General features: G+C 51.1%; 7 protein-coding genes across 7 annotated transcripts, besides 1 other annotated feature; 3 read left to right on the top strand and 4 right to left on the bottom strand.

Annotated features, from left to right (window-relative positions):
• Nucleotides 1-363: 363 nt before the first annotated feature.
• NFIA_019770 (leucine-rich repeat domain-containing protein) lies at nucleotides 364-2,826 on the bottom strand (the record flags this gene model as incomplete). Its single annotated transcript, XM_001265168.1, has 2 exons — nucleotides 364-2,712; nucleotides 2,785-2,826. The coding sequence occupies 2 exons, from the start codon at nucleotides 2,824-2,826 to the stop codon at nucleotides 364-366; spliced, it is 2,391 nt and encodes a 796-aa protein (XP_001265169.1).
• A 6,337-nt stretch (nucleotides 2,827-9,163) lies between these two features.
• On the top strand, nucleotides 9,164-11,367 carry NFIA_019760 (patatin-like phospholipase domain-containing protein; the record flags this gene model as incomplete). The annotated part of the gene is made up of 2 exons (XM_001265167.1): nucleotides 9,164-10,597; nucleotides 10,663-11,367. The coding sequence occupies 2 exons, from the start codon at nucleotides 9,164-9,166 to the stop codon at nucleotides 11,365-11,367; spliced, it is 2,139 nt and encodes a 712-aa protein (XP_001265168.1).
• Nucleotides 11,368-11,938: 571 nt separating this feature from the next.
• On the bottom strand, nucleotides 11,939-15,458 carry NFIA_019750 (tetratricopeptide repeat protein; the record flags this gene model as incomplete). Its single annotated transcript, XM_001265166.1, has 5 exons — nucleotides 11,939-12,843; nucleotides 12,897-13,112; nucleotides 13,173-14,004; nucleotides 14,063-15,098; nucleotides 15,151-15,458. The coding sequence occupies 5 exons, from the start codon at nucleotides 15,456-15,458 to the stop codon at nucleotides 11,939-11,941; spliced, it is 3,297 nt and encodes a 1,098-aa protein (XP_001265167.1).
• A 1,401-nt stretch (nucleotides 15,459-16,859) lies between these two features.
• Nucleotides 16,860-18,804, top strand: NFIA_019740 (RNA-binding protein VTS1; the record flags this gene model as incomplete). Its single annotated transcript, XM_001265165.1, has 3 exons — nucleotides 16,860-17,361; nucleotides 17,415-18,694; nucleotides 18,748-18,804. 3 exons carry the CDS (start codon nucleotides 16,860-16,862, stop codon nucleotides 18,802-18,804), a joined length of 1,839 nt encoding a protein of 612 aa, XP_001265166.1.
• Nucleotides 18,805-19,492: 688 nt separating this feature from the next.
• NFIA_019730 (EMC6 family protein) lies at nucleotides 19,493-19,972 on the top strand (the record flags this gene model as incomplete). Its single annotated transcript, XM_001265164.1, has 2 exons — nucleotides 19,493-19,567; nucleotides 19,628-19,972. 2 exons carry the CDS (start codon nucleotides 19,493-19,495, stop codon nucleotides 19,970-19,972), a joined length of 420 nt encoding a protein of 139 aa, XP_001265165.1.
• A 91-nt stretch (nucleotides 19,973-20,063) lies between these two features.
• Nucleotides 20,064-20,121: a microsatellite.
• Nucleotides 20,122-20,216: 95 nt separating this feature from the next.
• mfs56 (putative MFS multidrug transporter) lies at nucleotides 20,217-22,482 on the bottom strand (the record flags this gene model as incomplete). Its single annotated transcript, XM_001265163.1, has 6 exons — nucleotides 20,217-20,914; nucleotides 20,961-21,068; nucleotides 21,125-21,521; nucleotides 21,579-21,603; nucleotides 21,734-22,073; nucleotides 22,131-22,482. 6 exons carry the CDS (start codon nucleotides 22,480-22,482, stop codon nucleotides 20,217-20,219), a joined length of 1,920 nt encoding a protein of 639 aa, XP_001265164.1.
• Nucleotides 22,483-23,035: 553 nt separating this feature from the next.
• NFIA_019710 (SLC26/SulP family anion transporter) lies at nucleotides 23,036-25,690 on the bottom strand (the record flags this gene model as incomplete). The annotated part of the gene is made up of 3 exons (XM_001265162.1): nucleotides 23,036-25,132; nucleotides 25,189-25,334; nucleotides 25,390-25,690. 3 exons carry the CDS (start codon nucleotides 25,688-25,690, stop codon nucleotides 23,036-23,038), a joined length of 2,544 nt encoding a protein of 847 aa, XP_001265163.1.
• Between the last annotated feature and the right edge of the window lie 727 nt (nucleotides 25,691-26,417).

The following is a 26,417-nucleotide window of genomic DNA, read 5'->3' as shown; positions in this document are numbered from 1 at the left end:
GTAACGCCATAAACAATGCAGTCGAGCCATCAATTGCCAGAATAGCACACGCAGGCAGCCAGTCGTGACGGTGAGGCGCAAAATAACCAAGAATTTGACAACGCCGCAAATAAGGACCTGCTTATCATTATTTTTCGAGATGCTCAGAGCCAAAAGGAAGGTTCGTCTGTCGTGCTTCCAGATGTAACTAAGCTCCAAGACTTGCAGCCTTTGCAGTCTTTAATTCCGCACCAAATAACAACGAAGTCCGAAAATTCTGTCTTTTTGCTTTTCGTTCGATTGGTTTTCGATTGGCGTAAAGGGTCTGTCGCTGCCATGTAACTAGGGCAGTGGTTGTCACTGGCGTAATCCCCATTTGTCGACTCAGGGGTTTCCGCCACTGAGTATAGGTTGGTTAGCTGCCCTTGGGAAAGTTCCTGCAGACAGGAGGTTGGATTCGCCAATGCTCGTGCCTGTACGAGGCATGCTGATGCTCTTATCCCGAGTACGGTCTCCCATCATCGAGAGCCAACTGCTACCAAACTCCTGCTTGAGAGCCTCCAATTTCTGCATGTAAAATTCTTCGTCGGCCTTCCAATCGGTGTTCTGAGGCATGTTCTGCAGAGCGGAAGATCTTTTGATCTGGGATGAGAAACTAGTGTCGACTGTTCCGTCAGGGTGAGGTACGTTGGAGGGTTCGGCCTGGGGTCCACCATCAGATTTCCATTGACGGTCGGTAGGCGTCGAAACAAACGGATCAACGGGCAAGTGAACATGCTGCATGGGAGAAACAGAAGGCACCACCGCACCTGTATCGCCATTATCATCAGTGGGCTTATCCAACGAGATGTCAACAATTCTCCGCCGAGCAGCCTGCTTTCGTCGACTGGACCCAATTCCGCGATCATTCTCTAGTGCTGGCGCTTGAGAAGCCTTTGAAGCTGCGGCCCCTTGTGCGATATTCGGTGGTTTGCTAACGACAGCCACGGCCGAATGGTCCGCTGCAGCTGACCGAATGACTGGCGCGCTTTCAACCTCTGCAACCCGATCGACCAGCTGTTTCCTTTCGGTGTATCCTGGTCCCGAACCATCGATGATTATGTCTTCTGAATAACCCGGTGTGCGGCGAAAGAGGTTGAAAATCACGATGCGGTAGTTGGGATGCGTCTTGACGAATGAATTTCCAGATACCCAGATCTCCCGTATCTCAGGGAGATTGGTCAGTCTGGCAACCTCTGTAGGATCGAACAGGTTGTTGTCTCGCAGATCCAACCTCTCGAGCGACGGCAGCCGCTCGATACCGGCAAGCGAACGGAGACGGTTGCCACGAAGGTTTAGAGCTGTGATCGCAGGAAGGGGGTTGCGAGACAGTGAGTGAAGAGAGTCGATCATACAATGAGACAGATTGAGAGCTCTCAGAGCGACGAGAGAGGCCAAAGTGTCAGGGACTTCGGTGAAGAGGTTAGCCGACAGATCAAGAGAATGCAGGCTGTTGGCGACGGGTGCCAAGGCGGCTGCAGTGACAGAGGTCAGGGAGTTGTCAGGGAGGCCCAAGTGCCGCAGGAACCGCCATTTCGATGGCGGAAGGATACCGGACGGCAGACTTGATGAGCTTCCGTTACGGTACCCTGAGTTTTCGCTAGAGTTCGAGCTACCCGACCCAGTACGCCTGATTCGCGAAGAAGTTCCTCGGTTGTGACGATGGCTCGAGTGCTTTGAACTGGTAGGGCGTGAAGGTGAAACGCTTCCAGTCCGTGCTCGGCCGGAGGTAGCGCCTTCAGAGCCGACTCGCATCATAGAAACTGCCTTGGGGCTTGTGCTTGTTCCAAACGCCGTTTCAACGACTGGTGAGCCGGGAGCGGAAACCGAGCCTGAGATATCAGGCTTGTGCACTGGTTGAGGATGGGCATTTCCGTTCCAACCAAGAACTGGCGAGTGCTGAGCCTTCGACGACCGTCGTCGGCGTTTATCAATGTCATCAAGCACGATTCCGGTCAGCAGATCTGCCATGTCCTCGACGTTCGCCCTTTTTAAAGTCAATGTTCGCAACTGCTCAGACAGTCGGTCCCAGCCGAAGAATGAGCGGTAGTCTATATCGATAATCTCTAATACGCTCAAGTTTTTGAAAGCATGGAGAGGAACTGCAGTGTCAAAGGGAAACTCCTCGTACCCACGTATTAAGCGGGCGCGATGGTCGGGGGCTAGACGTAAACAGGGGATTTTGGTAAAAGCAGAGTACAGATATTTAAGATCAGCGTCCAGAGCAGCTTTGACTTTCTCGGACTTGGAAGCCGAATCCTTCGATCCCAGACCTATCGAGGACCAGAGGGCACTCATGCCAGACATGACACTACGGACACTTGACACGGAGTGAATGGAATCTCTGTCGCCTTTGGACCGTTGGGGTTTGTTCAGAAACGAGACATAGGACTGCGATACGTCGTTATGGATATTCTCCAATCTAACGTTCATGGGTCCCACAGAGATGGAAAGGTCCTCAAAGCAGGAAAGGAGGTAGAAGAGATGATGAGGGGTGAGGGTGAGTTTGGCGGGCTTGATGTTATGAGAGGCAAACCTCAATGGCCCAAAGGACAAGGCTGCCGCCAAGGTCGACGAAGCCGAGCTCGAGGACAAGCCCGACTGAGTAGGTTGTGCATTCTTGTTGGTTTGGCATCTTAGCTGCAGTGCATTTGCGAGAGCTTTCTCATGGGTGCGTACGAAGCTTGCGAGGTTCTAACCAGGGGAAAGTATATAGGTTAGTACACACCTATTTGCAGTGTAACCAAGTGCTGAGTCTAAACTAACTTTGATGAAAAGCTGGCCATCTTCAGTGTTCAGCTTCTCCATTACGGAAGTTGCTTCGCCCAACAAGACGGTATCCAGTCAGGCGAACTCTGGTGAAGGACGCTCAGGAGGTACTCGTAAGGCGAAAGACAGGAGTCGACATCTTGCTGACAACAAGCAGGAGGGAGATCGAGAAGTGAAATGAGCTGTTGATAGAAAAGAAAACCAGTTAGCAACGATTCACCCCTGATTTCCCATGACCATTCACATCCTCCAAGGTTATGGGGGTGTATATGGTAAGAGAGAATGGCCCTGAACAAAAGGAGGACAAGGAAGCAGGGGAGTACCTCAAGAAATATAGTGAGAGCCGGAATAGAAACCCTTGGACAAGTGTGATAAACCAACAAGTTCACAAGACCTTCCACCGCAACGAAAACCTTTCGTGATTGTTCTGGAGGGGGAAAGAAAAAGTTGTCCAATCTCAGGGTCGGTATAAGTTTGTCGCCTGGACAGACCCGAGAGAAAGGGGGCTTGCTGAAGCAGTTGACGTCTCAAAGAATATGATAGAATTTGGGGATGGGCGGAAGATAGGACCAGGGGGGTTGCTTTTTTTTTCTGGAAGCTAATATGCAAGTACCGCAATCTAGTGTGAGCCTGCGAGGACCTGAGTGGAGGGTGGGCGGAGATGGAGGTGCGCTGAATCAATCAGCTGAGGGGCTTAGGGGGAAGTAAGCAGTAATGACAAGGTAAAGTATTTCGATGGAGCAGGATTGATATCCCACTAGATGCCAGTAGTGGTTTGGGGATGATATCCAGAGAGACCTCAGGAGGAATCGAGGAGAGATGTATAAAACAGGAGGGGATCAAGAGCGCAATATAATCCAGGAGGCAACGGGTAGGAAAAGACGGCAGGCGATGATTAGCATTATCATAATTATTATCTGTTATCGTATGAGTTTCGATTTTCCTCTGGGTCAGGGAGCCGCCGTACTGGGGCAGTTGTCGATGTACTACACCCCGTGGTATGGTACGGTACGATGGTGGAATATTTGAAGTACCTTAGAGTTGTAGGCATACGTTATTTTCTTTCCCGCTGTTCTTACAATTTATGCGAAATAATAATGTCGTAATGTTATTCGTTGGTTTTAATATGTTCTTTGCTCCTTTCAAACCGCCATTCATGTGTAGACTCATCAGTGGCGACCTAGTTTGGGGCAAGCGTAGATGTGGTTTGTCCAGTGTCAACACCACTCTTCCTCTGCCGCCCCTATCAAGTTTTGTAGTGGTACTAACATACGGAGTACCAAACGATAAATAAATTTGGCAAAGCAACTAAAACCTAAGTAGCTAGGTATGTACTCAAATATTTGGTGATCTCCAGCGGATTGCCCGTCTATTATCTTTCTATTATTTGCCCTGACATTGCACTCGAAGTATTAAATGTATCATCCATATTATCGAGCCGTTGGTACAGACAAATTACCCCTCGGTCATTAACCTTAGTTGTTTTAACGTACCACCTAGACCAGAGGAACCAGAAGCATCATTCTTCGGGTTTTGGGAAATAGTGGGCTATCTCTCCGAATCCTTGAGGGAGCGGGTATCCCGATGGCCGACCTTGAAAATCGAAACGTTATCAATTTCGATAACAATGTCCAATTAAACAAGCCAAACTTTGAAAAGCCACATTCTGTGTGTACACACAGAAGTATGACGACTGCGGAGCTGATCATGAGTAATTATTCCAATCGCAGCCACATGATTCAACCTGGGAAAGCTCAACAAGATGCCGGTCGGCTGAAAAGTCTTTCGAGTTGCGTTATTGCTGTTAGCAGCAGTCACTCCCGTTCCCTACTGACCTCGATTTGGAGGTGGTATCGAATCCTAGCGTTCGCTTGACCCGTGCTGCTTTATGGTCCACATTTTACGATGCAACTGCGGTCTGTGGTCCTTGCGCACACCGCTGTGATTGGTTGGAAGGATCTCAGCGTGCAGCTGATAGCGCCTGGCGGATATGCAAGTATATGCACAGTGGACGAATCACAGGCGGGACCCAGTCACCTACATCACGCTTTACCAAGGAAGCTCTAGATAGGCACAGCAGGCAGACAGTGAAGCAATTAGGACGGATTTAAAGAGTACTAGAAGTAGCATCAGGGACAAGGAGATCATCGTAGGTACGGAAGCAGAAAAAGCAAAGAAATCAGCCTCCAAAAAGACCATACACTAGTTGCCTCAATTGGGTGAGAATGAAAAACTTTGAAGCTGCTCCGCATCCTGTATATCGATACCATATCAAGACACCTATCAATCATGGAATTCCTTATCTGAAACTTTCCTTGGATTGCTCAGCATACGCGAATAACTACCACTCGGACTGGGACCTCGCATTGACCTTGACATTTCTGTAGAGGCTCAAGTGGTGCGTTTAGTATCATGTTGTATTTATTTTCTCCTTATCTTTTCAATATCAAATGACCCGATTGTGGCTGGTGGTCATCTTGTCATCGGCCATAAAGATGCTTTGGATGAACCCTTCTTGACTCAGATGCTTACCAAGTAAAGTGTTAGTTCGAAAATCTCAAGATCACATTGCATTGCATATCCTCGATTTAGTATCAGGCACATTAGCTTTTACTCCCTTGGTGTTGGGGAAAGCCTCACCATAGGTAAGCTGAAGATATAATTGTCCCCGCTGTCAGTCACACCGCTCATCATCACACCACTTGCCTACAACCATTCCACCCTCCATGGCTTAGAGGGCGGATACCATCAATCGTTTGATCCATGGTTCATTGCCATCCTCTTCATAACATCCGCCTTGTTGTTGTCAGCTTCATACCATACGAAAGCCCACGTTCTTGTGATCGCTGGAAACGTCTTGCAAGAAGCTGTATTGGTCACAGCTCTCTAAGTTGACCGCTATCAATTTTTTGAGTCGTTTTACGCAAACGCACTGATGGGCCTTTTTACAAAACAAAATGTTGCCGAAACTTCAGGTTGCTGGATGAACCGATCAAATGATGTTTCAGAAGTGACGCATCCCTTCAGCTCCTTGCTTGAGGGAAAAGTTTGATAGTCCATTCATGAGAACAGGTCATTGACAGCATGGTTGCAACTGCGGAGTTAGTCGCAAGCAATTGCGAGGTGTCGCTACAGCATGATGCACCTGCAATAAGCGAGCCTCGTGCATCAAGATATTCTACGAAGGTTTCTGATGGATAGCTAAGGTATGCTTCCACAAATACCGATCATTTTGGAGGATACACGGCCTTTGCCGGTAGGGTACTATCAACATTTCACATCACGGGAGTACGGTGTTGAGCTCTTTGTTTACGCGGACCCCTGGGCAACTGTGTTTCACACGACGGGGAAAACTTCTTGGCAACAATGATGCTTGGAGTTTAAATCTCCCATTCGTTCTCCGATATAGGAGCATTCTGCATGAAAGCTCAATATGCAGCAAGGGGAAAGGATGAGGAAGATATACAAGGCTTGTAAGACCAGCGCATAGCATTCTTTGCTCTTGGAAAATTTGTCGGGAAGAATTACCCATGACCCCCTCAAAAAAAGCTATGACATATGACTGAAGCCCGTAATCCAAGTTGCTGAAACATCATCCCTTGAGTGGAGGAAATCCGTCCTACTACAACCCGCTTTGATGAAGAGAAACCGGGCCGGACGTGGAGACTTGGATAGCATTTGCAGCTACATAACCTACCATTTTAGGAAGGGAAGATCTGACGGCTTTCTTTTCGTCGTGTGGGCGGGTCGACTCTCCACTGCGGTCAACCGCCCGAATGATCAGCGATCCTTACGCGAGGAGCGATTCTCGTGCCAATCAAATCCACCGTGGCGATCATTCGCACTGTGCATTTGTGCACAGTGCACCTCCAAGCCGTAACTCAGCAGACGGAGAAGCGCAGAGTATTCGACTATTCATAGGTCAACTCCCATGATGTATGAACGCGGCGCCAAGCAGAGATTCGGTGCCGACTAGTGGTATGTACACGATGCCTACATATGTAGCGTGCACATACCATCATACCAAGGCCGTGTAAAATGACCGATCTTCATGCACGAGTCAGAAAGAGGAAGAGGTCCGGCGTAACAGGCGGGATCACGAGTGCGATTGGGTGGTGCAGCCGTTCCATGGAGGGGATGGCACAATTAAGATTAAGACCCATGCAGGTTGCTGTTTCTGGCAAGGCGATTGTCCTTTGTTTAGTAACAGTTCGGAAAGTAGATTCCTCGAAAAAGGACAGTGTCCAACGGCGACCGGGGTGTGAGGTAGTATTTATTGACACCCAGCGGCTATCGCGCGTTAAGCGAATAAACGTGGTTGAAATTACCTGATGTAAACAGAGTACATCTAGTGATGAGAAATACATATACGGACAAGAAAACTGTATTGATTCACTTTCTGTGGACTCAAACTTCGGCAGAGGGCTCCTGGGTACTATGTGCCGCTCTTTGATCCTTTGAGGACAGCATCATAGCTGAGTAAAAGCCAGGTGGAACAAATCAAGTGAACGACCAGGACACTTTTCTTTTTCTGCCTCTCAAGACCCCTCCAGTCTCCAGTCTCCATTAGAGGGACCCATTTACAGCCAGCATCCTATGGAAGCGGCAACAAGCCGAGCAGGCTTAATCGAGCACGCTAATGCTGCATCGACCAAAGCACACAATAGACTCAGATCCTTCCATATCTGAGTGGTTGTATCCATCGCCACCGCTGTTCTTGAAGGATGTCCATACCTACGTCAATGGGAATAATTGCAGGCACACCGCACCCTGTGTACCAACTTTATACCAGCGGGGTCGTGTCTGCAACGCTAGGCAGGATATTAAGCAGTAGCTGCAAATCATTCGCCTCGATGATGCTTGAGCCGAGCCAGTAAGCATAGCACATCCTTGGGCCGATCTCATCTGATCGAGCCATTGCTATCTTCAATGTATAACATTGGTTCTGTATGCTTGTCGCCTTGCACTAGAGGGAGTCCCGCCAGTGAAATTTTCCTTCCTTCCGGAGTACCACATTCAGATATCCCGCAATGCTGGAGGTGATGTATGAGGCTTGGTTGCTATTTCAGTCTCGCCGATCAATGTTCTTAACCCCGCTCAACTCTTCAGGAAGATGTTTCTTCATCATTACAGAGTATTCTGCGTAGACTACGTCAACGCTGGTTACATAGTTGAGATTTGGGCCGCTAATGCTGCGGTGCTTTGGTGATGCGGATGGCTCTCTTCTTCCGAATGAAGAGGACCCCTCATGGGCGGTGTCATATTCAAAACCTAGCCATGTATCACCAATGGCTGACTGCAGCGCGGACTTTGTTTGGTGTCGGAGGCTAGAGCTGGAGTAACCAATGGTATGTATGCGACTGATGGCTGGCTATCAATTGGATACTTGTCTGTTGCTGTGGTTTGTTTGATGATGTTTACGGAGGGGTACTCCCTTCAAGCCACGCATTCTAAAGCCAGCTGATCTGTTACCTAGACATGCGCATTGCCTTTGGATGTCGCGTGGGCTGTCAATGTGTGTGTGTACAGGACGCATTCCAATGTCCCCCAGATTAGAAGGCAAGATCCGGGGTAACTTGCGTGGAATGCATTGCCAAGTGTACACACGTGATATTGGGGGGTTTGCACACCACGCGTTGCCTTCGAAGATCAAGAGCAATACGGGGAAAAATGTCTCAAGGTTGCGTTCTGCAATGTCGATCTATCAGCAACTTTGGCCATACAGATCCGACATGAGCAGCAAATGCTTCGATGGTGGCTGACATGGACCTGCTGAAGTTTCGGAAAAGTATTCAAGTGTGAGGCAAAAACTTGGTCATCCTGGGACTGATTGAGGGGAAGAGATGTTGAGCGGAATGCTAGTTATCCTGGATTGCAATCACTGAGGCGTTCGTCATCTGGAGCGTTCAGTTGGTTCTAGGAGCGAATGCAAGCTGCGGATAGCCTATGAACGGTCCATAGGCAAAAAAGGACAAACTTCGAGGTCGATACTCCGTGAGTACTCCGCTGTTCGGTCGATCTGTCTTTATCTGAGCCCTTGTCCTCATCCCTGTAAGCGTTAAAGTCACAGACCCATGGGTCCTTGTGTTTCGGACCGTCGGTTGAGCGGGGGTGTTATCAGAACGTTATCTTCTTCCGCCCAGCTGATTAGTCATTTGATATATTTCCCACACTAGTTCCAGAAAAGTTTAGAACGTATCAGCCACAGTCCACCCACTAACCTGGAGCTGGAATTGTGGCTTGCTTGCTGATACGTGGGGCGGTGACACCATCTGACGTCGATGTCAAGTTAGTTGCGGCTTGCCAACAGGACTTGGGGACAACATCTCAGCAACGTCTCTTCTTTCTATCTATCCATTATGAATGATTTCCAACAATGACATCGGATGAAAAGTCTGCCACTCGCGACATATACGATCCCAATACGCTTCCCGACTATGACCGGGAGTTTATCGACCCGGATGACCTCCGGCAGTTCGAGAAGGCGCTGAATGCCCCCGAAGCCGCTCCTCTCGTTGCGCTCAATGACTGGCGTCCAGTCAATCAACGAGTTCGAAAAAGCCGTCGAACCAAACCGAGGAGAAGCAAAGATGAAACGCGAGAAGGTGTGCTCTACACGGTGTTAAAATGGCCATTTCTCTTCACGGTTTTCGCATGGATTACGGTCCTCGGCTTCGCCTATACACTGACGCGCTTGTATATCTTCCTATATGAGCAATTCGTGACATGGAGAGGCAAGAGGGAGCGACTCAGGAAAGAGCTGTCCATGCAAACCAACTATCAGGACTGGCTGAAAGCAGCACAGGCCCTCGATACTTACCTCGGCAATCTCAAGTGGAAGGAAACGGACGAATATGCGTACTACGACCATCTTACCATCAATAAAGTGGTTGCGCAGCTCAAGCAGACTAGAAAGGCAGCCGAGACGGAGATGCAGAATGGACGCTCAGGCCTGAGTGATCCGCCTGCCGTCGAAGAGCTTTGCTTCCTGCTCGAAGCATGCGTGAAGAACAATTTCGCAGGCGTGGAGAATCCTCGACTGTATAGTGAAACATATTCAGGAACGAAAGATCTCGTGCAGGAGTACATTGACGAAGTCCACTCTTGTATCCGGCTAGTCCTGGATAGTAAACAGATCTCGAATGAGGACAAGTATCAGTTCTTCAAGCATCTGGACACCAACTTCGGTCGCACGGCTCTCTGCCTGTCTGGTGGTGCCACATTTGCCTATTACCATTTTGGTGTGATCCGGGCGCTGCTCGATAACGACGTCTTACCGGAGATCATTACCGGCACGTCAGGAGGAGCCTTGGTTGCCGCTCTAGTCGCTACTAGGACTGACGAGGAACTGAAACAGCTGCTCGTTCCGGCTCTGGCTCATAGGATCAGGGCGTGCCATGAGGGCTTCACAACGTGGGTGCGGCGTTGGTGGCGAACGGGCGCTAGGTTCGACACTCTGGATTGGGCTCGTCAGTGTAGCTGGTTTTGCAGGGGCTCGACCACATTCCGAGAAGCCTACGAGAGAACAGGGCGTATATTGAATGTTTCCTGTGTTCCGTCTGACCCTCATTCACCGACGATTCTTGCGAACTATCTCACCTCGCCTGACTGTGTCATCTGGAGCGCAGTCCTTGCGTCCGCGGCAGTCCCTGGTATTCTCAACCCGGTTGTTCTAATGACCAAGAAGCGTGATGGAACACTTGCTCCATATTCTTTTGGACACAAGTGGAAGGACGGCAGTTTGAGGACGGATATACCTATCAAGGCTTTGAATCTGCACTTCAACGTGAATTTTACAATAGTATCACAGGTAAGTTCTGCTTGCATTTGGGTCGTCAGTAACTAGTAACCTCTTCTAACGAAATCATTTGATAGGTCAACCCGCATATCAACCTCTTCTTCTTCAATTCGCGAGGATCCGTCGGCCGGCCTGTCACCCATCGTAAAGGCCGCGGGTGGCGCGGAGGGTTTCTGGGGTCTGCGATCGAACAATATATCAAACTCGATATGAATAAGTGGCTTCGAGTTCTCCGCCATCTCGAGCTACTGCCTCGACCCTTGGGCCAGGACTGGAGTGAGATCTGGCTGCAGAAATTCAGCGGCACCATCACGATTTGGCCCAAGAGCATCCCTTCCGACTTTTACCATATACTATCGGATCCTAGTCCAGAGCGACTAGCACGCATGCTTCACGTGGGCAAGCAAAGCGCTTTCCCGAAGATTCAATTTATCAAAAATCGGCTCAAAATTGAAAACGCGATTATGCAGGGCCTGCAGCAGTGTTCCTCCGGCGGAGGAAGGGTAATGTCACCGATTCTATCGCGCCGACGCCAGGACCGTGCAGAGGAACATGCAGACCGGATGGTCGAGCGTCTCGACCAGAGCTTCCCTGAGCGCCAGTCGGATTACAAAGACGAGTCCCACTACACGGAGGTCTCAGACAGCCTGTCTGCAACTTCGTCCCGCCCACACACCCCGGACGCGCGACGAAGCAGCATGTTCGAGGAAATGCGGCGCCAGTCAGCCGTTTTCTTTGACGATTCAGACATGTACGCCGACGAGGATGCAGTAACCACCTAGAGCGCCCGTGTCTTCTGTTCTTCCCATTCCATCATCGATTTCTGTTTTCGGATGCCTGCATGGATGGCTGGTGGCTAGTCGGCAACGGTGTTAGCGGGCGCCAGGTCACCATGCGTAGTCGATCTCCGGGGATCTTCGCGAAGGGCGAAGGGAACCCGGTCGCATAGTGCCATTTCTTTTGAACGTGCTGCGTGACGTTGGCGTATGACATACCCCTAGAGTAGATCGGCTTCCTCTTGTACTATATTATTGATTTTAGCATCGATTGATACCTTGCTGTCATACTCGTTAATATATTGTTTTGATGCTTGGTTCTTGTGTTATCACGTCATGCGGTAGCTTGAGGGATACCTGGCGCAGCATTGATAATACTTCGTGGTAAATAACAGTGACCACCACTGGTGCATGTGATCAGAAATTTATCTCGTACTTGGGTAATATTTGTGAATAGTATCAAAACATGCTCAAATCAGTGAATATCACAGGCCCAGGCGCCGACCTTGATTATGTTCGTTGCTTCGTTCATAGTAACCAGTATAGTACAATTCGCTCCGGGACTCCGAGGCGATTTTTATATAACCAGAAATCTGCTCGTAACTTCCCTCGCTGACTCCAGGTCACCGCTTAATGCGAAGATATTCTGCAGCGCAACGGCAGCTTCGCGCGAGAAGTCCTCCACGAACTGAATCTCAACTTGCCCGGCGTGATCCGTATCCCCCATTACGACGTTGGTACCGTCTGCTGGGCGCGTGTTCGTGGTCAGCGGCTGAGAGATCTTATTCTGAGATTCGGTCTGGATCTGCCCCCCAAGCGCCAGGACGCGCTGGTATCCTTCGATGGCGAGATGCGCGAGGCCGAGTAGATGCCATACGCGAGCAAAGTTAAACTCCATCTCCTGCCGTTCCTGGAGGAGGCTTCCCTTTCGCTCGCGAACGCGACGGTATTCGTGCATGAATGAGAGGCCCTGCATGATGAGGTAGTGACGGTTGTCGGATTGACGTTTGAGCGAGTGGTGGATGTAGCAGAGGGCAATGGAGAGGAGGACGGCAGGGTTCTGGTCGTCGAGATCGTATGCGCGGAAAAAGTAGTTGAGAGCTGGGTAGAAACTGTTGCCGGAATATAGGATGTGGCCATATAGCACAAGCAGGGCGACGTCCAGTTGGTCAGCGGGAATGGCTTCGCCTGACTCGTCACGGGTGGTAAGCGTCGCACGCTCTTTGTAGATTGACTCGCGGACTGCTTTGCTGGGTCGGGAGTCATTGGGGCCATCCGGGATGGAAAAGTCCATGGCCTTGATCTGCCGCAGCATGAATTTCATGTTTGGTGAGGAATGGAAGAGAGACCGGTGAGGGTCGCCGCAGAGCCGGCTCAGCATGGAGAATAAGCGATATGTGTCTGTGACGAATTGATACTCTTTGATGAACCAGCGTGCTTCATTTGCAAGAGTTTCCTCGTCTTGCGCCTTCAGGGCACATGCTGTACAGGTCAGTATACCATCGAGCGAGACCAAGGTGCAAGGGGCAACTTACTAAACCAGCAGACGTGGATAAGTCGAGTGCAAGGTTTCGAGTGATACCAAATACTGGCATCTGCAGCGGCTGCAAGACTATCGTAGGCTTCGTCAGGCTCCCCTTGCCCTGAGACGACAAGAGCGTATTGCAGGAATAAGTCCAGCCACTCGTCGAAGCTGATACCATGGTAGTCGGTTGGTACAGCGTCCTGGAGAGGCTCTTCGGTAACTGTGCCTGTCATAAGTGTAAGCTAAAGCCGGATCATGTCTTTTCGGAGCGCCTTTTTTTACATACCTAAAGACTCCTGAAGACGACTTGCCATTTCCTGCATCTCATCCATGAGAGTACGATTTTTGTACTTTCCCGCCTTCCTTTGTGCTTCCCTTGAATAACCCAAAAAGACGATGTTGCGTTGGAAAGGATAAAACACCTTATTGGAGCGAAACTCACGTAGCAAAGCATCCGCAATGTCGAGCCAGTCCTCAATCGCTTCGGCATTGCCCTCTTTGACCCTTGGGTGAATATCTAACAGCTTCCCATACAAAAACTGGACTAGTTCTGTCCTTTCTCCCTCCGCTTCTTGGACATTTCTCCTCGTAGCGCTTACAGAAGTAGTGGTAAGCGTCGGAGCCAGTCCTTCAGCATGTTCAGGCGGTACAGCAATTCTCAGACCTGGTAGTTCCGGATCGGTCTCGGTTCTGAACTCCAGCGCGAGTTGTTCCAACCGATTATCCTTTCTCCGGCGACGAGTCCTGGTCTCCTGTCGCCCAAGCAGGACGGCTTCGTTGACGTACTTCAGCGCTTGTTCAGTCATTCCGATGCTCTCGTACAGCTTTGCGAGCTGTGCGCGCGACTCTATGTTTCTTGTATCATAGTCTGCTACCGTAAGATAGCAATTCTCAGCTTCTTCAATGTTGCCCAACTGCATGAAGCAGTCTCCCATGGCCATGAAATAGCTGATGTCGGCATACTCGGTAGTCTGCTGGATCGGCGTATAATACCGGAGCGCGTCCCCCAGTAAACCAACTTCCTTGAGCGCATCAGCAACCTCGCGGAAGAGGTCGCCATAATCATAGAGTCTAGCCCCTTCCGAGGTGTCTTCTGGGTTCAACCATGAGAAATGATGCTGTGACTCTGTCAGAAAGATCTGAGATCCACAAGCGACGTTTGCCCTCCGCACTTACCAGAGCTTCGTTCTTGTGATCGTAGCCCATCCTGAGACGAAACAGACCAAGCTTGATCCGAAGTTCAAGCGGAAGGCCCAACCCATATGAATCTCGCGGCCAACGTCCTGGAATATAACCATCGACTTTGATGCGCCTAGGAGAATCGTTTGCATCCCATTCGCGGTCGTCTTCGTTGAAATTTTCCCACATGGTATCATCTCGGCGACCAAGAAGCCATCGCGAGACAGACTTAAGAGCTTTTAATCCTTCTTCATATCGGCCTAGATAGCTGAACAATTCGGCGTATATGTTGACGTCGGACCAGGAAAAGTCGGGAGCATCTTCCGGCTCAAAGGACTTGTAGTACTCAACACTGTCCGTCCACTGATCTACAGCCTTCTGAACTTCGTTGAGATCAATGTAGGCTTCTGCCAAATTTCGCAAAGCCCTTGGATGATGCGGAACCTCCTTGAGGATTCTTTCGTACTCCGTGACAGCCCGGCCGTTATGGCCCAACTCCCGATAGACTGCAGCTCTCTGAAACCTCGCATTGTAGTTCTTGGGTTCAATATCAATGACACGGCTCAGGCAATAGATGACATCGTTCAGGGCTGCTGGACGATCATCACCGGCTCGATCAAGTATCATTTGCGCTACTTTGAACCACACCGATGCATCCCTCGGTCGCGTATGAGCGCCGCTGAACAGCGCCGTTAGAGCTTTGTCTTTCTGGCCCTGAGCTAGAAAGATCTCCGACAGCAGCGAGTGGGCAGCAAACATCTCAGGGTTGATATGGATCGCACGCTTCACAAGATCAATGGCGGTTTCATAGTCGCCATCGATAAAGGCCGAGGTAGCTTCCGAGTGCAGCATCTTGAATTCCGCACTGGGCTCCAGCGGCTTACGAGGCCCTCTCTTAATTCCTTTCCCACCACGGGCGCCCCATCGTCCAGAAAAGGCCCCCGTGCCTCTTCTGCGGCGTCGTCTCCGACCGACCGAATCGTCATCACCTTCGTCTGCAGCATTCTCGTCTACATCTGAAGGCTCCTCTTCCCTAGAAAAAATCAGTGATCAGGGACAAGGTCATTTCGGATGAACAAGCTGACGTTGAAGATTCTTCTGCTGAAAATTCGTAAGTGGAGTCCTCCGCCGAGTCATCCATTTGCGAATACTCCTGTGCATCCTCCTCGTCCTCGTACTCCATAGCTTGCTGGCCAGGCAGCTGCGAGGCGCTCTGTGAAAACAGATCCTTGTAAAGGCGAGGATCAATTACGGAGTGGAGTGAGGATTCGCCTGCGACGGCTGGCTGAGAACCTTGCCAAAGGTACTGCATCGTCTCATCAATGTCAGGATAGGCGGACTCCTGAGACTGAGAGGGGCGGCCGGACCCATTTCCGTCACCAGGATATTCCATCTTGAAAAAGTCCGATTTGAACTATCCACCTGGGTCTATGACGTTGCAGAGAAAACCAAATGAATCGCAGTCCATGAACGCAGGAGAGTAGTGCTTGATAAGCTCAGAGATGACCAGGTGCAGATTCACACAAGCATACAGAGTACGAGAGTATCACCAAGAGTAGAGCAACTCAACTGCGATGCTGGATGCATCCGATGGCATGTATCCAATGGAGTCAAGTAGAGTACTGTCCCCAGCTTCCACATTCATTCAAGGCGCGTCAGACTCGTTTCGACGCAGATACTGCTGGTTGGTTTCCACGAGGTTGATTCAAAAGAGGATAGAAGGAAAAACATAAAGGATCCTCATGAGCTTAATTCATAGCGACAGATCCCCACTATCTATAAGTTAGCATGCGAGCTGCTAACAGCAAGCGAACGGTCTGATTGGGCAGTGGGTTCCTCGGACTTCACCAGACTGATGGAATCACAGTAAATGTCGATGATGAACTTCCGTGAAGAAGATACAAAGTAAAGCTCAAAGAGATGAAAGAAATTCTGGATAGTTCAGGATCACAGCAGAAGCACGTTGTCCTGGGTGTTGGGCTAGCAGATGGCTGACCCAGGGAAAAAAAGCGACCAAAAGTGCCCAACCGGAAAAAGCCTCGACTGTCTCCTCAAACTGGAAACTCTTCTTCCTCTTCCTTTCTCTTATTTTCCTCCATCTCTCTCCTTCTTCCATCCCTCGTCCATCCTCCATCATCTCTAATCTCCTCCCTCTCCCTTTCACCCTCTTCGTCCTTTTCTCACTTTCTTTTTTTTCTTTTTTCCTTTGATGATTCAGGTCTCTGCTTGTTGTGTTTGACACACTATTGCAGTTGGTCCTGACATCCTTTCGTTAAAAAAAGAGACAAAAATATACGACGCGAAAAAAAAAAAAAGAAACCAAAAGGTAGCCTACAACTACAAAATCGCCTCTGATAATATACCGACTCTCTGACCGCTACGCCTTGCACAACTCCTATCGACGACGACATTCCCGACGCGAGCTCTCACGTATCCTTGAACAAAATCCTTCGATACCCTTTCGGTTCGATCCCTAATCGGCAGAGTCTCGAATCAAGTAGTGCAGCCACTGGCTTGGTCTGTGCCCCGATCGTTGTCGCCTAGAGCTATCTCGGTTGGGTTTCTTCGCCATTGCAAAATCCTGTCTCCATCATTAGAGTGATTCTCGGCCCTTACCTTCTGTTGTATTGTGATACGGCCTCTTTTCCGTTGTCGTTCAGGTCTGGAGTTTCCTTCTCGCGCAAACTCAGCAGGTACTGCAGGTGTTTTGCAGTAATACTTTTTCTTCACGCACCAGTGCTGTAACGGCTCAGCCAGAAAAGAATTACACTATCACCATCATTCGATCGCCGTCATGGCTAGCCATATCATCGGCAACCGTAACAGCACTCCGGACGCCTCCAAGTCGTCCCTTCGCCCTCCGTCGTCTTCTCGGAACCTAGGTTCTCACCAGCTACGCGCGTCGGCCGATATGTCGGGCTTCCCGTCTCCGCTGTCGTCTCGCAGCATCCGCCCGTCCTCGGAGGTGTACTATAACCAGCAGTCTCAGGCTCAGAACAATGCGGAGGATCCATTGGATCGTGCAGCTCAGCAGTGGCTCGCCGATATCGATCAATACGAGACCACTCTGGAGGAAATGGCCGCTGCCACACTTGACCAGGACTTCAAGGACGAGCTGAGTGCTATCGAACAATGGTTCCGCGTCCTCAGTGAGGCCGAGAGGACTGCCGCTCTTTATGCTCTGCTGCAGCAGACTACGCAGGTGCAGATCCGATTCTTCATTCAGGTGCTGCAGCAGATGGCCAAAAGTCACCCAATGTCGGGGCTCTTGTCACCTGCCAATTTTGGAGAGAAAGGTATGTAGGCGGCTAAATATCTATCCTAGGGTTGTGGCTGATTTGTTCTTTAGACGCGATGTCCAACAGGTTGAATGATGCGATGTCAAAGTTGAACATTGACAGCTCCCGCAATTCCTTGGGTCGCCCTCCGCCGTCCCCAGGTGCCAAGCGCAACTCGGGTCTGGACTCTTCCACCATTAATGCCATGTTCCCCGATGCGGCTGCGGCCATCGCCAAGAAGAAGGCCGAGTTCACGCAGCAAACCGGCAACGCTCCGCCTTCCAACCGCAATAGCGCTGTCTATGGCGACCGCTCCTCGTTTGTTGCACCGACCATCTCCGCTCCGGACAACACAGACAATCTGGGTCAGCCTCCCGCTTCGCCCTGGGCTCAACGAGGTAATGAGCCTCAGCCGCCTATTGCCCGACCCAAGTCTTCATCCGGTCAGCAGCCGATGGGACAGTTCAGTCAGGCCTCGTCCGGCCTGCGTTCTCCGCTACCCGCACAGACGGCCACCATCCCGGCTCCTGAGATCGAGGCACCGCTGCTGTCGCCGTACAATGTTGGAAATGCCAGCTGGGCCTCCATGACCAACACTCCGATGACAGCGACCTTTGGTCAGCAGGTGCACCAGCCGCCGAACTCGCAGGCCGATATGGTCGCGAATGCCACCGCGATGAAGCTGGCCGCTTTGTCGACGGTCAACAACCGCATTGCCCTGGATGATGCACGCAAGTACCGCCGTGCTCGCTCAAACGATGGACAGGGCAGGTCTTCCAACACTAATGTCAACCAGACGATGCAAGGCGGTCTTGCAAGCCCCGGTCTACCGGGAGCGAATCATCTAGTTGCGGGACAGCTATTGAACGCCCAACAGCTAGCTGCATTGCAAGCTCAACAGCAGGCAGCGATGGCGGGTCGACGGTCCCGCCCCACCTCCCCAGGCATTGCCATGCAGGGAGGCGCGCTTGGAGCAATGGGCTTCACCTCGCCGCAGAACAATGGCTTCCTGGCGGCTTATGACCCGAACAATCCGTTACTGGGTAATGGATTGGGTGCTCTAGGTCTCAGCCAGTTTGGGCTCGGCGGTCATGAGGGCTACCTCTCTGATCATTCCGAAGTCACTCGTGGCCGCTCTCCCCGGGGTCGCCGTGGCAGCTCCAAGCCGCCCGAGGATCCCACCGACCCGAATCTTCTGAAGGATATTCCCAGCTGGCTGAGATCTCTTCGCTTGCACAAGTACACGGATAACCTCAAGGATCTCAAATGGACCGAGCTGATAGAGCTCGACGACAAGGCTCTGGAGGATCGAGGTGTCAACGCTCTTGGCGCCCGGAACAAGATGCTCAAGGTTTGTCTCGCTCAACCCTTGAATTAACGGGATGTATGTGCTGATGATCACAGGTGTTTGAGCAAGTCAAGGAGGCCAAGTCCGAAGGAAAACTCGACAACATTGCGTGATGAACACGGATTTGCTTCTGTCCATTTCTTTTTCATTCTAACATTCTCTCAACTGCATTAATTTGACTAGATTGACCTTGGCATAAGTGGCAGGATCCGACCTATGAGCGATCTCTTTTGGAATGAGCTTTGGAAGGAGAGATGTATGTACTTTTTGTGACGTGCTTTTTGGCTTTACGCAGCCGATCAACGGATCAACAGGGCGTGCTGCATTTGAGAGGCCCGGTTGTGTCTCAAGTGCTGGCGATGTCTGGAAACGGGTTATGAAAGCAACAGGTCTGTCTGACCAGAATGTGCAGTGTTTGATTTACTACTGTTATGTTATGCACATAATCAATTAATATGACATGATTAAGCAGTCTTAAGTGTAACGGAGTGTGTGTAGGAGGTAACTCCGTAGTCAATTTCCTTAATCTGTACTCCGTAGTACCTAGGTAGATGAGGTAACAAGCATTGTGATTGGCTGGTGGAGCTCTTCGACAGCGGTGGAACTCGTCAACCTCCGTCTATCATCAACTTACCATATCCCCACCACTTTAGAGACGTACATCACTTTCGAACACACTCATTACTAGATTATATCTACATCATTATCAAGACTCACGGCCAACGACATACCAACGCGAACTGGATTGACACACGCAAGACACACCTCGAAAGAAAGAAAGAACCAGAACCAGAACAGAAAATGCCTGCCACGAAACAGGAGCTCTCCCTGCTAATCAACCCGCTCGTCCCGGAATCCGTCCAACACAATAACAGAGTTAGACTCCCCCTCCCTCTTGTCTACCCCATGAAATAGAATGAGTACTGACAGAAATAGGTCCTCTCCCAACTCCACTCCCTCACCTCCTTCCTCCTAGGCCTCACGGCGGGCATCCTCGCGCTGCAATCAGCAACCGGCTTCGCGTTTTATCTCCTCGGGACGGTGCTCGTGTCGGGATTGTTTCATTTACTTGTTCTCAGGCGGAGTGGCGGGAAGGGCGCTGGTGTTTTCTTTCCTGGTGCTGGGGGGGAGATTGCGGGGATTGATGAGAGGGGGTTGGTTAAGGGGAATGGGGGGAGGAGAGGCGCGTGGAGGGATGTGTGGCTTGGGGGCGGGGTGCTTGGGGAGGCGCTCTCGGGGTTTATTCTGGGGTGGGCGGGTGTTGGGGGTGTTTTGAGGTGATGACTTCCTTTTTGGATGGGTTGGATTGGATTGGATAGAAGTTGGATAGAGGTGTGGTGGAGGTTTGGAGGGTGTATTATTATTATCCGGAATGGTATTCTATGCTATGCTTGCTGCTCTAAGCTATTCTATGCTTGCTATGCTATGCTTGGCTCCGAGGGAGAGGATGGAGTTCGGTTTCCTCTTCGTGCCTTGGTATGGGCTTGTTGGTGTGTTTGTATGTGGTTATGTTGCCCTGTCTCTGTCAGTTTACTGTATGACGGGCGTCGAGAAAGGCAAAAGGAAAGGGAAGTACCGTTAGCAGTGCCCACAGGTACGGAACGTATATGACTTCACTGTGGCCGCCCTCGTCTGCTCCTTCGCTCCCGGTCTCCGCCTGCTGCTGACGCTGACGCGAACGCTCCGGCTTGATCCATACATTACCCATCACCAATCCCGTAGCAAGACTCAACCCGATGACGGGCATGATGGCAATAAACGCCCACATGATGGCCTCTTTGCCCGCCGTCCGGATAGCCTCCTGCTCCGGACCGGGCAGACCAGCAATATACTCCAACGAAGCCCCGTCGTGCACGTCCAACCGGGCCATATCCCCGCCTGCACTACTCTTACTCGACAAGCGATTGTTGAAAACACTCCCCATAATCGTCAACCCCAGCGTTCCACCGAACGGCAGCGCAAATCGCATCAGCGACATCGCCGGGGCGATCTTCTCGGGCCACACGCCTGCCGTGTGCAGGTTTACGGGCATGAGACGGAGCCCCGTGCCTGCACCGGCGAGGACCATCATACCGTTTATGAGGGCGGTGTTTTGCGTGCTGATGGCCCAGATGAGGAGGGCGAAGCCGGTGGTTTCAGCGATGGTGCCCGTGTTGATGGTGAAGAAGGTCTGGGCTGGGTAGACATTGCAGAGGTAGACGGCGATGTAGACGCCGGCTTTGTCTGTTAGCTTTGATGCTGGAATTAGAGCAGGGGGCATGCGAAATACCTCCTAATCCTGGAATGTAGTAGAGCAGGTTGATACCTGCTCTCGACGCAGGATAGGCTTCGACTAGTGTGAAATATATACCGATGAAATAGAAGACGGAGTACATAGCTGCAATGCCAGCGTCAGTACCTGTTGACCATAGAAGCAAAAGATGAGATCAGTACCCGCTCCACTGGAAAACTCCAAAACCGCAAGCCAGATCGTATCGCGTCTAGCAAACATGCTATACGGCAGCATGGGCACCTGCTTTGGGAACATCCGAGCAAACAATCTGCCCGGCTCGAGGAAGTACTCGTACACGAAAAACAGCGCAAAGCATACGCCGCCCACAATCAGTGGCGCTAGAACCTCGGGGAAAGACCAGGGATACGTCGGCCCTCCCCAGGCCGTGCCCAGGATGATAAGGCCGACACCGAAGATGAACAGGACTGCGCCGACGATGTCGAGCGTTGCCAGGGCTGGAAGCACGGCAGACGACCGCGAGCCTTTTTTAAAGACTGTTCCTTCCACGAGCTCATTGCGTAGGAGGACGAAGATCACGATATGCGATATGAAAGCAATCTATGGAGTATACGGTTAGTTCCAAGTCCAGATCCTGCCATCAACGACCAGACTTACTGGTATAGGCACCAGAAAGCAGTACCTCCAATTACTCTAGTCTCATCAGTCAGACGCCCAAAGAACTTCAAGTCCCAAGGCTTACATCAGTCAAATACCTGCCCATGGCCATCAGCACCACATCACCATCATCAAGAATTTCCCAAAAAACTTACCCCCCAACAACCGGTCCAACCCCGTAGCCCAACCCCCCCACAAACACAAAAATCGAATTATTCCTTGCATTTTCTCTCAGCGAAACCCGATCCGCTAGCACAATCATAATGATATTCATAATCCCCGCCGAACTCGTCCCCTGCAGCGCCCTACCCAGCAAAAGCATCCCCCAGCTCTGCGCCGCCGCGCACAGCGTACTCCCCACCAGCATCAGGAACATGGCGAGCTGGAGCACCGCATGCCGACCCAAGACGTCGGCAAGCTGTCCGAAGATCGGGATGAATGTTGTCGATGTGAGAGTGAACGCGGTGATGATCCAGTTGAGTTCGTCGAATTTGTCTGGGACAAAAAGGTGAGTACTTTGTGAACGTGTGTATTAGGACTGGGGCAACGCACTGAAATGGGATGCGATGGAGGGGACGGCCGTGGCGACGATTGTGAGATCTAGCGTGCTGAGGATATATGGGAGTGTCAGGCCGCAGATAAGTTTCCATCTGTAGATGCGGTCGTGGCGCCGCTGCTGTTGGCAGAGGTGGCATTTGCTGTCGTCTTCTGGACCTGGTGAGGACTGGGGGAGTATGTGCTGGTCCTCTGTCTTTATCGAGGTTTGCTCCGTAGACAAGCCATCATCTGCTGCAGGGGCAGACTGGCTCGATTGTAAGCGGTGTTGGCAGAGCGGCTTTTTCTCTCCGCCAGACTTGGGCCCTGTCCGCGTCTTGTTGTAGATGTACCTGGTGGCTGCGAACATCGGAGTGCAAGCGCAGTCAGTCTATGTCGATTTGTATCAAGATAAACAGAAGGTGATATGATGAACAAGTAAGCAGAGGGCATACATCATTTTATAGACGAGCGTCTCTGTTGTCTCTGTCACCAGTTCCATTCCCTCGTGGTGCTTCGTTTCCCAAAGAGGCAACTCTCGTATTGGAAAGTTGAAGCCTGGATAAGCGTCAGCCACACGGACAACCGAGTCGGGCTTTGTGGATCGCTGAGAATCTTAGCGCACTTAATGTGTCTCCTATCCTGGTACCAAGGGTGGCGCACTGCCACAATCACGTTCAGCCGCAAGTATTAGAAAAGTAGGGAAATTTGACTTCTCGAGAGAATAGTTCTTCATTGCCATGATGTTATATCCAAATATCCAATGGCTCTATGACTATATACAAAGCCAGACTGTAGGGGTATACCTCGGGATATCCATCCCGACAAACTGAACTCGCTGATAAACAAGAAACAGAAAATGCACCATTAGATCAAAATCCATATATAGCTGCACGGCATTCAACTCCAACCAGGGAGGCATTTCAAGCATCAGTCGTGGCATTCACCTCGGCAGGATCAACATGAAGGTCCGGCGCCGAGTTGGCCAATGCACTCTGCAGTGCACTGGTCAGGTCGATATGGAAGAACGGCCGATTCAGACCCTGGACGAGCGCCACTTTACGGCGGTTCCGGTACGCCTTGCTTTCCGTCAGATCGCGCTGCAGTTTATCGTCATCAGTACTGCTGCTGTCGGATGGGGTTTCAATGCCGTGCGTTTCGCGCTCCGTTGCGTGCGAGTTGTCCTTGAGACCCTCTTCGATGTCACCGTGCTTCTGCTCCGCCTTGTGGGCCTGCTGGTTGTTCACGAGCTCGGCGAGCGCCGCGGCGGAGGCACTGCCCTCGATTTCGGCAACACTGAAGATAGGCTTCCATCTATGAAATCCGTCTTCAGAGGCTGGAGTCGGGTAGCCGAAACCGGCGGCAGCCAGGGCTCGCTTGGTCCAGCGGTTGTTGATGTGGGCGAAATGCCACTGTACGGACTGCGGAGCGGCATAGTGATCCAATTGGTTCCGCACATCGATCAGATTCTGTACGGAGGTCACATCCACATTATTGACGGACGAGAAATCAAGAATGACCGCGCGGAGAGTCGGCAGATGCGACCGGTCTTCTCCTTCCTTTCCACGGCGAGGACCAGGGTTGTTCCATGGCCGATCGCCAAGCTTGCTGTAGGAGAAGGGATTCGTACGACGGGTCTGTTGGAAGATTGTCTGGACAAGGTAGTCGGTGTAGTGGTTGCAGTTGGGGTAATTGAATCCCTCGGAGAATCTGTAGATAAAGATGCCGGGATACGGCTGCTGCACTTCGACCTCGGGGTTGGTTCCATCGGCGTGGTCGATAGGAAGGAAGATAGAGCGTTGCAAATTGCCCTTGCCATCGGCGGGAGTATATCCGTTGGCCGGTCCATACTTGCCATCACCTTGTACAAGATGGTCACCGATGACCGAGTGGATGGTCACCCTTCCCAGGAATTGGCCACGAGCTTTGGCAACACGGAACAGCAGAACGGCTGCGGAAACAGCGACAGTGCAGTAGATTCCAATCTCGATGGAGGTGAAGACGGTGACAAACACACCGATAAAGAAGATGATCGCATCCAAGGGAGAGACGCGCCAAAACTGGTAGACGGTGTTTGGCGGGGTAATGAGATCGCCCACTGCATGGATGATAACACCCGCGAGGGATGCCTTGGGGATGTAAAAGAACATAGCCGGCAAGGCGTAGATGGCAAGCAGCACGACGACTGCGGTAATGCAGCCAGCCAGGGGAGTTCGCACTCCCGCCTTGGACTTGATGGCAGTTCGGGAAAAGGATCCGGTGGCAGGGTAGGCACCCAAGAACGGGCCCAGCAGGTTTGTAACACCAATCGCAACCAGCTCCTGAGACGGGTCTATGGTATAGTTGTTAACACGGCCGAAGGACTTGGAGATGGCAATGTGCTCAATCAAAAGGACGATGACCGCAGCTGGGAGTTCACCGGCAAACGTTTTAAGGATTCTGGCATTGACGACCGGGACGGCGGCATGCTGAAAGCCTCGGGGAACAGTTCCTAGAAGCTTAAATGCAGGGTGCTGCCTGCGGTGAATGTTCACCGCGGCGCTGATCATCGTGTAGAATAGGATCACGAAGACAGTACGCAGCGTAGACAGGAAGAAGAAGGTCTTGGCGCGCTGAGGGTATCGCTTTGCGCCATAGCTACAGGCAGAACGGATGATATAAAGCATGGCCAAGGCAGAGAGACCCATCGCCGCATCAAGTCCAGCACTGGGAAGGTGCTTGAGAGTGTTGATGATGATATTGTAGGTTGCATCTCGGGTACTGAAGTTGGCAGTCTCACCTAGTAGGTCTTTGACCTGACCGGAGCAGATATTGAGGGCTGATCCGGTCATGAAGGCAGAAATTGCAGGAAGGGGGATAAAGTCGACAATGAAACCGAGACGGAGGAGACCCATGGCGCAGACGATCCCACCACAGATGATGGCCATGGCGGATGCGATGACATAAGGCGGGACATCCGGAATCTCTTTCTGAGCTTTGAGGACGATGGTTCCAACCAGCGTAGACATAACCGCTACGGGCTAAAGCAATGTTAGCATACCTATCTGCGGAGGGAACAAAAGGTAGTGTTACTAACACCAATGGTAATATCCTTGGAAGTAGCAAAGAACCAGTAGATCAAGACACCCATAAAAGAGGAATAGAGACCAAACTCAACGGGCAAGGCAGCAAGTTTCGCGTACGCCATGCCCTGGGGAATGACCACAGCTCCGACAGTCACACCTGAGACTCGATTAGACAGAAGCATAGGGTTGAGAAGCAAGCAGGGATTACTTACCAGCAACCAGGTCTCCCAAAAACCATTGCATATTGTACCTCGTGATCCAAGTCAAGAAAGGGAAAAGTCTGTAAAAGTAGTGGCCAACATCCTGCCAAGTTGGGCAGAGTTCTTTGAGCCATTCAGCCGAGGTGGGCTCTGGTTCGACGTAGGAATAGGTATCTACGGTGCCAACGGAAAACATGGACTCGCCCCGGGTCACCGGGTCAGCATTGGCACCCAGAGGGTCGCGGTAGGGAAGCTTGATCCCCAGGCCTTTGGCCAGCCCGTGACCAATCTTGGTTTTCAGGTCGGCAGACATAATGGTTGTGTAGGTAGACAAGCGTTCGAATGGACCAGGAGATGCCTGGAAGATAGGGTATAGTATGCCGCGACCTCAGTAGGGCTCGACGAGGTTCGGCGACGCAGAGACCTTCAGATCTGGAGACAGATAGCCCGTGTGCCACAGATGAGATTGGCTCGAGTGGTGTGTTGATGAGTGTATTCAAGCAGACTCCATGGCGTTGATGGTAGATATATAAGATGAAAGGGTGAAGATCTAGAAAAGCCAAGAGCGATGTCGTGATCCGGAGATGAGAATGCGAATTGCTAGCTATCCGCAATGAAAAAGCCCCTAAAGCGTAAAGCTCAAGGTGATACTGACCAGACTGATCAAAAGGCAACCAATCTGAACAAGCAATCAATGGAAATAAAACGATAGAGACGTGGGGGAGCTAGACTCTGCGGTTTATGAAACAAGGAATCGTAGTGTGGCTTTTGGGAGATCCAGCCGGGAACGTCGTCTGGCCAGCGGAGGCGTTCGAACACGAAGGAGGAAAAAGCAAGTGGAAGTTAGGTAGAGGAAGAGGTAGATAGAGGAAGGGATGAAGGTGGTTTAAAGCAGTCGAGCAAAAAGAAACAGGTGGAGAGTTGCGTTGACGCCGTCAAGATGCAGATCACTCATGGGGGAAGTTGATGGAGATTCGAGAACAGGGGAGAAAATCATTAATAATGACAGGACTACTTTTCCAGATTTTCAAATCAGGTCA

The sequence above is a fragment of the Aspergillus fischeri genome, genomic scaffold, assembly GCF_000149645.3.
Source record: "Aspergillus fischeri NRRL 181 1099437636249 genomic scaffold, whole genome shotgun sequence".
In the NCBI taxonomy this organism is placed as follows: Eukaryota; Fungi; Ascomycota; class Eurotiomycetes; order Eurotiales; family Aspergillaceae; genus Aspergillus; species Aspergillus fischeri.
The sequence above is the reverse complement of the archived record's forward strand: the minus strand, read 5'-3'. Positions and strand labels throughout refer to the sequence as shown.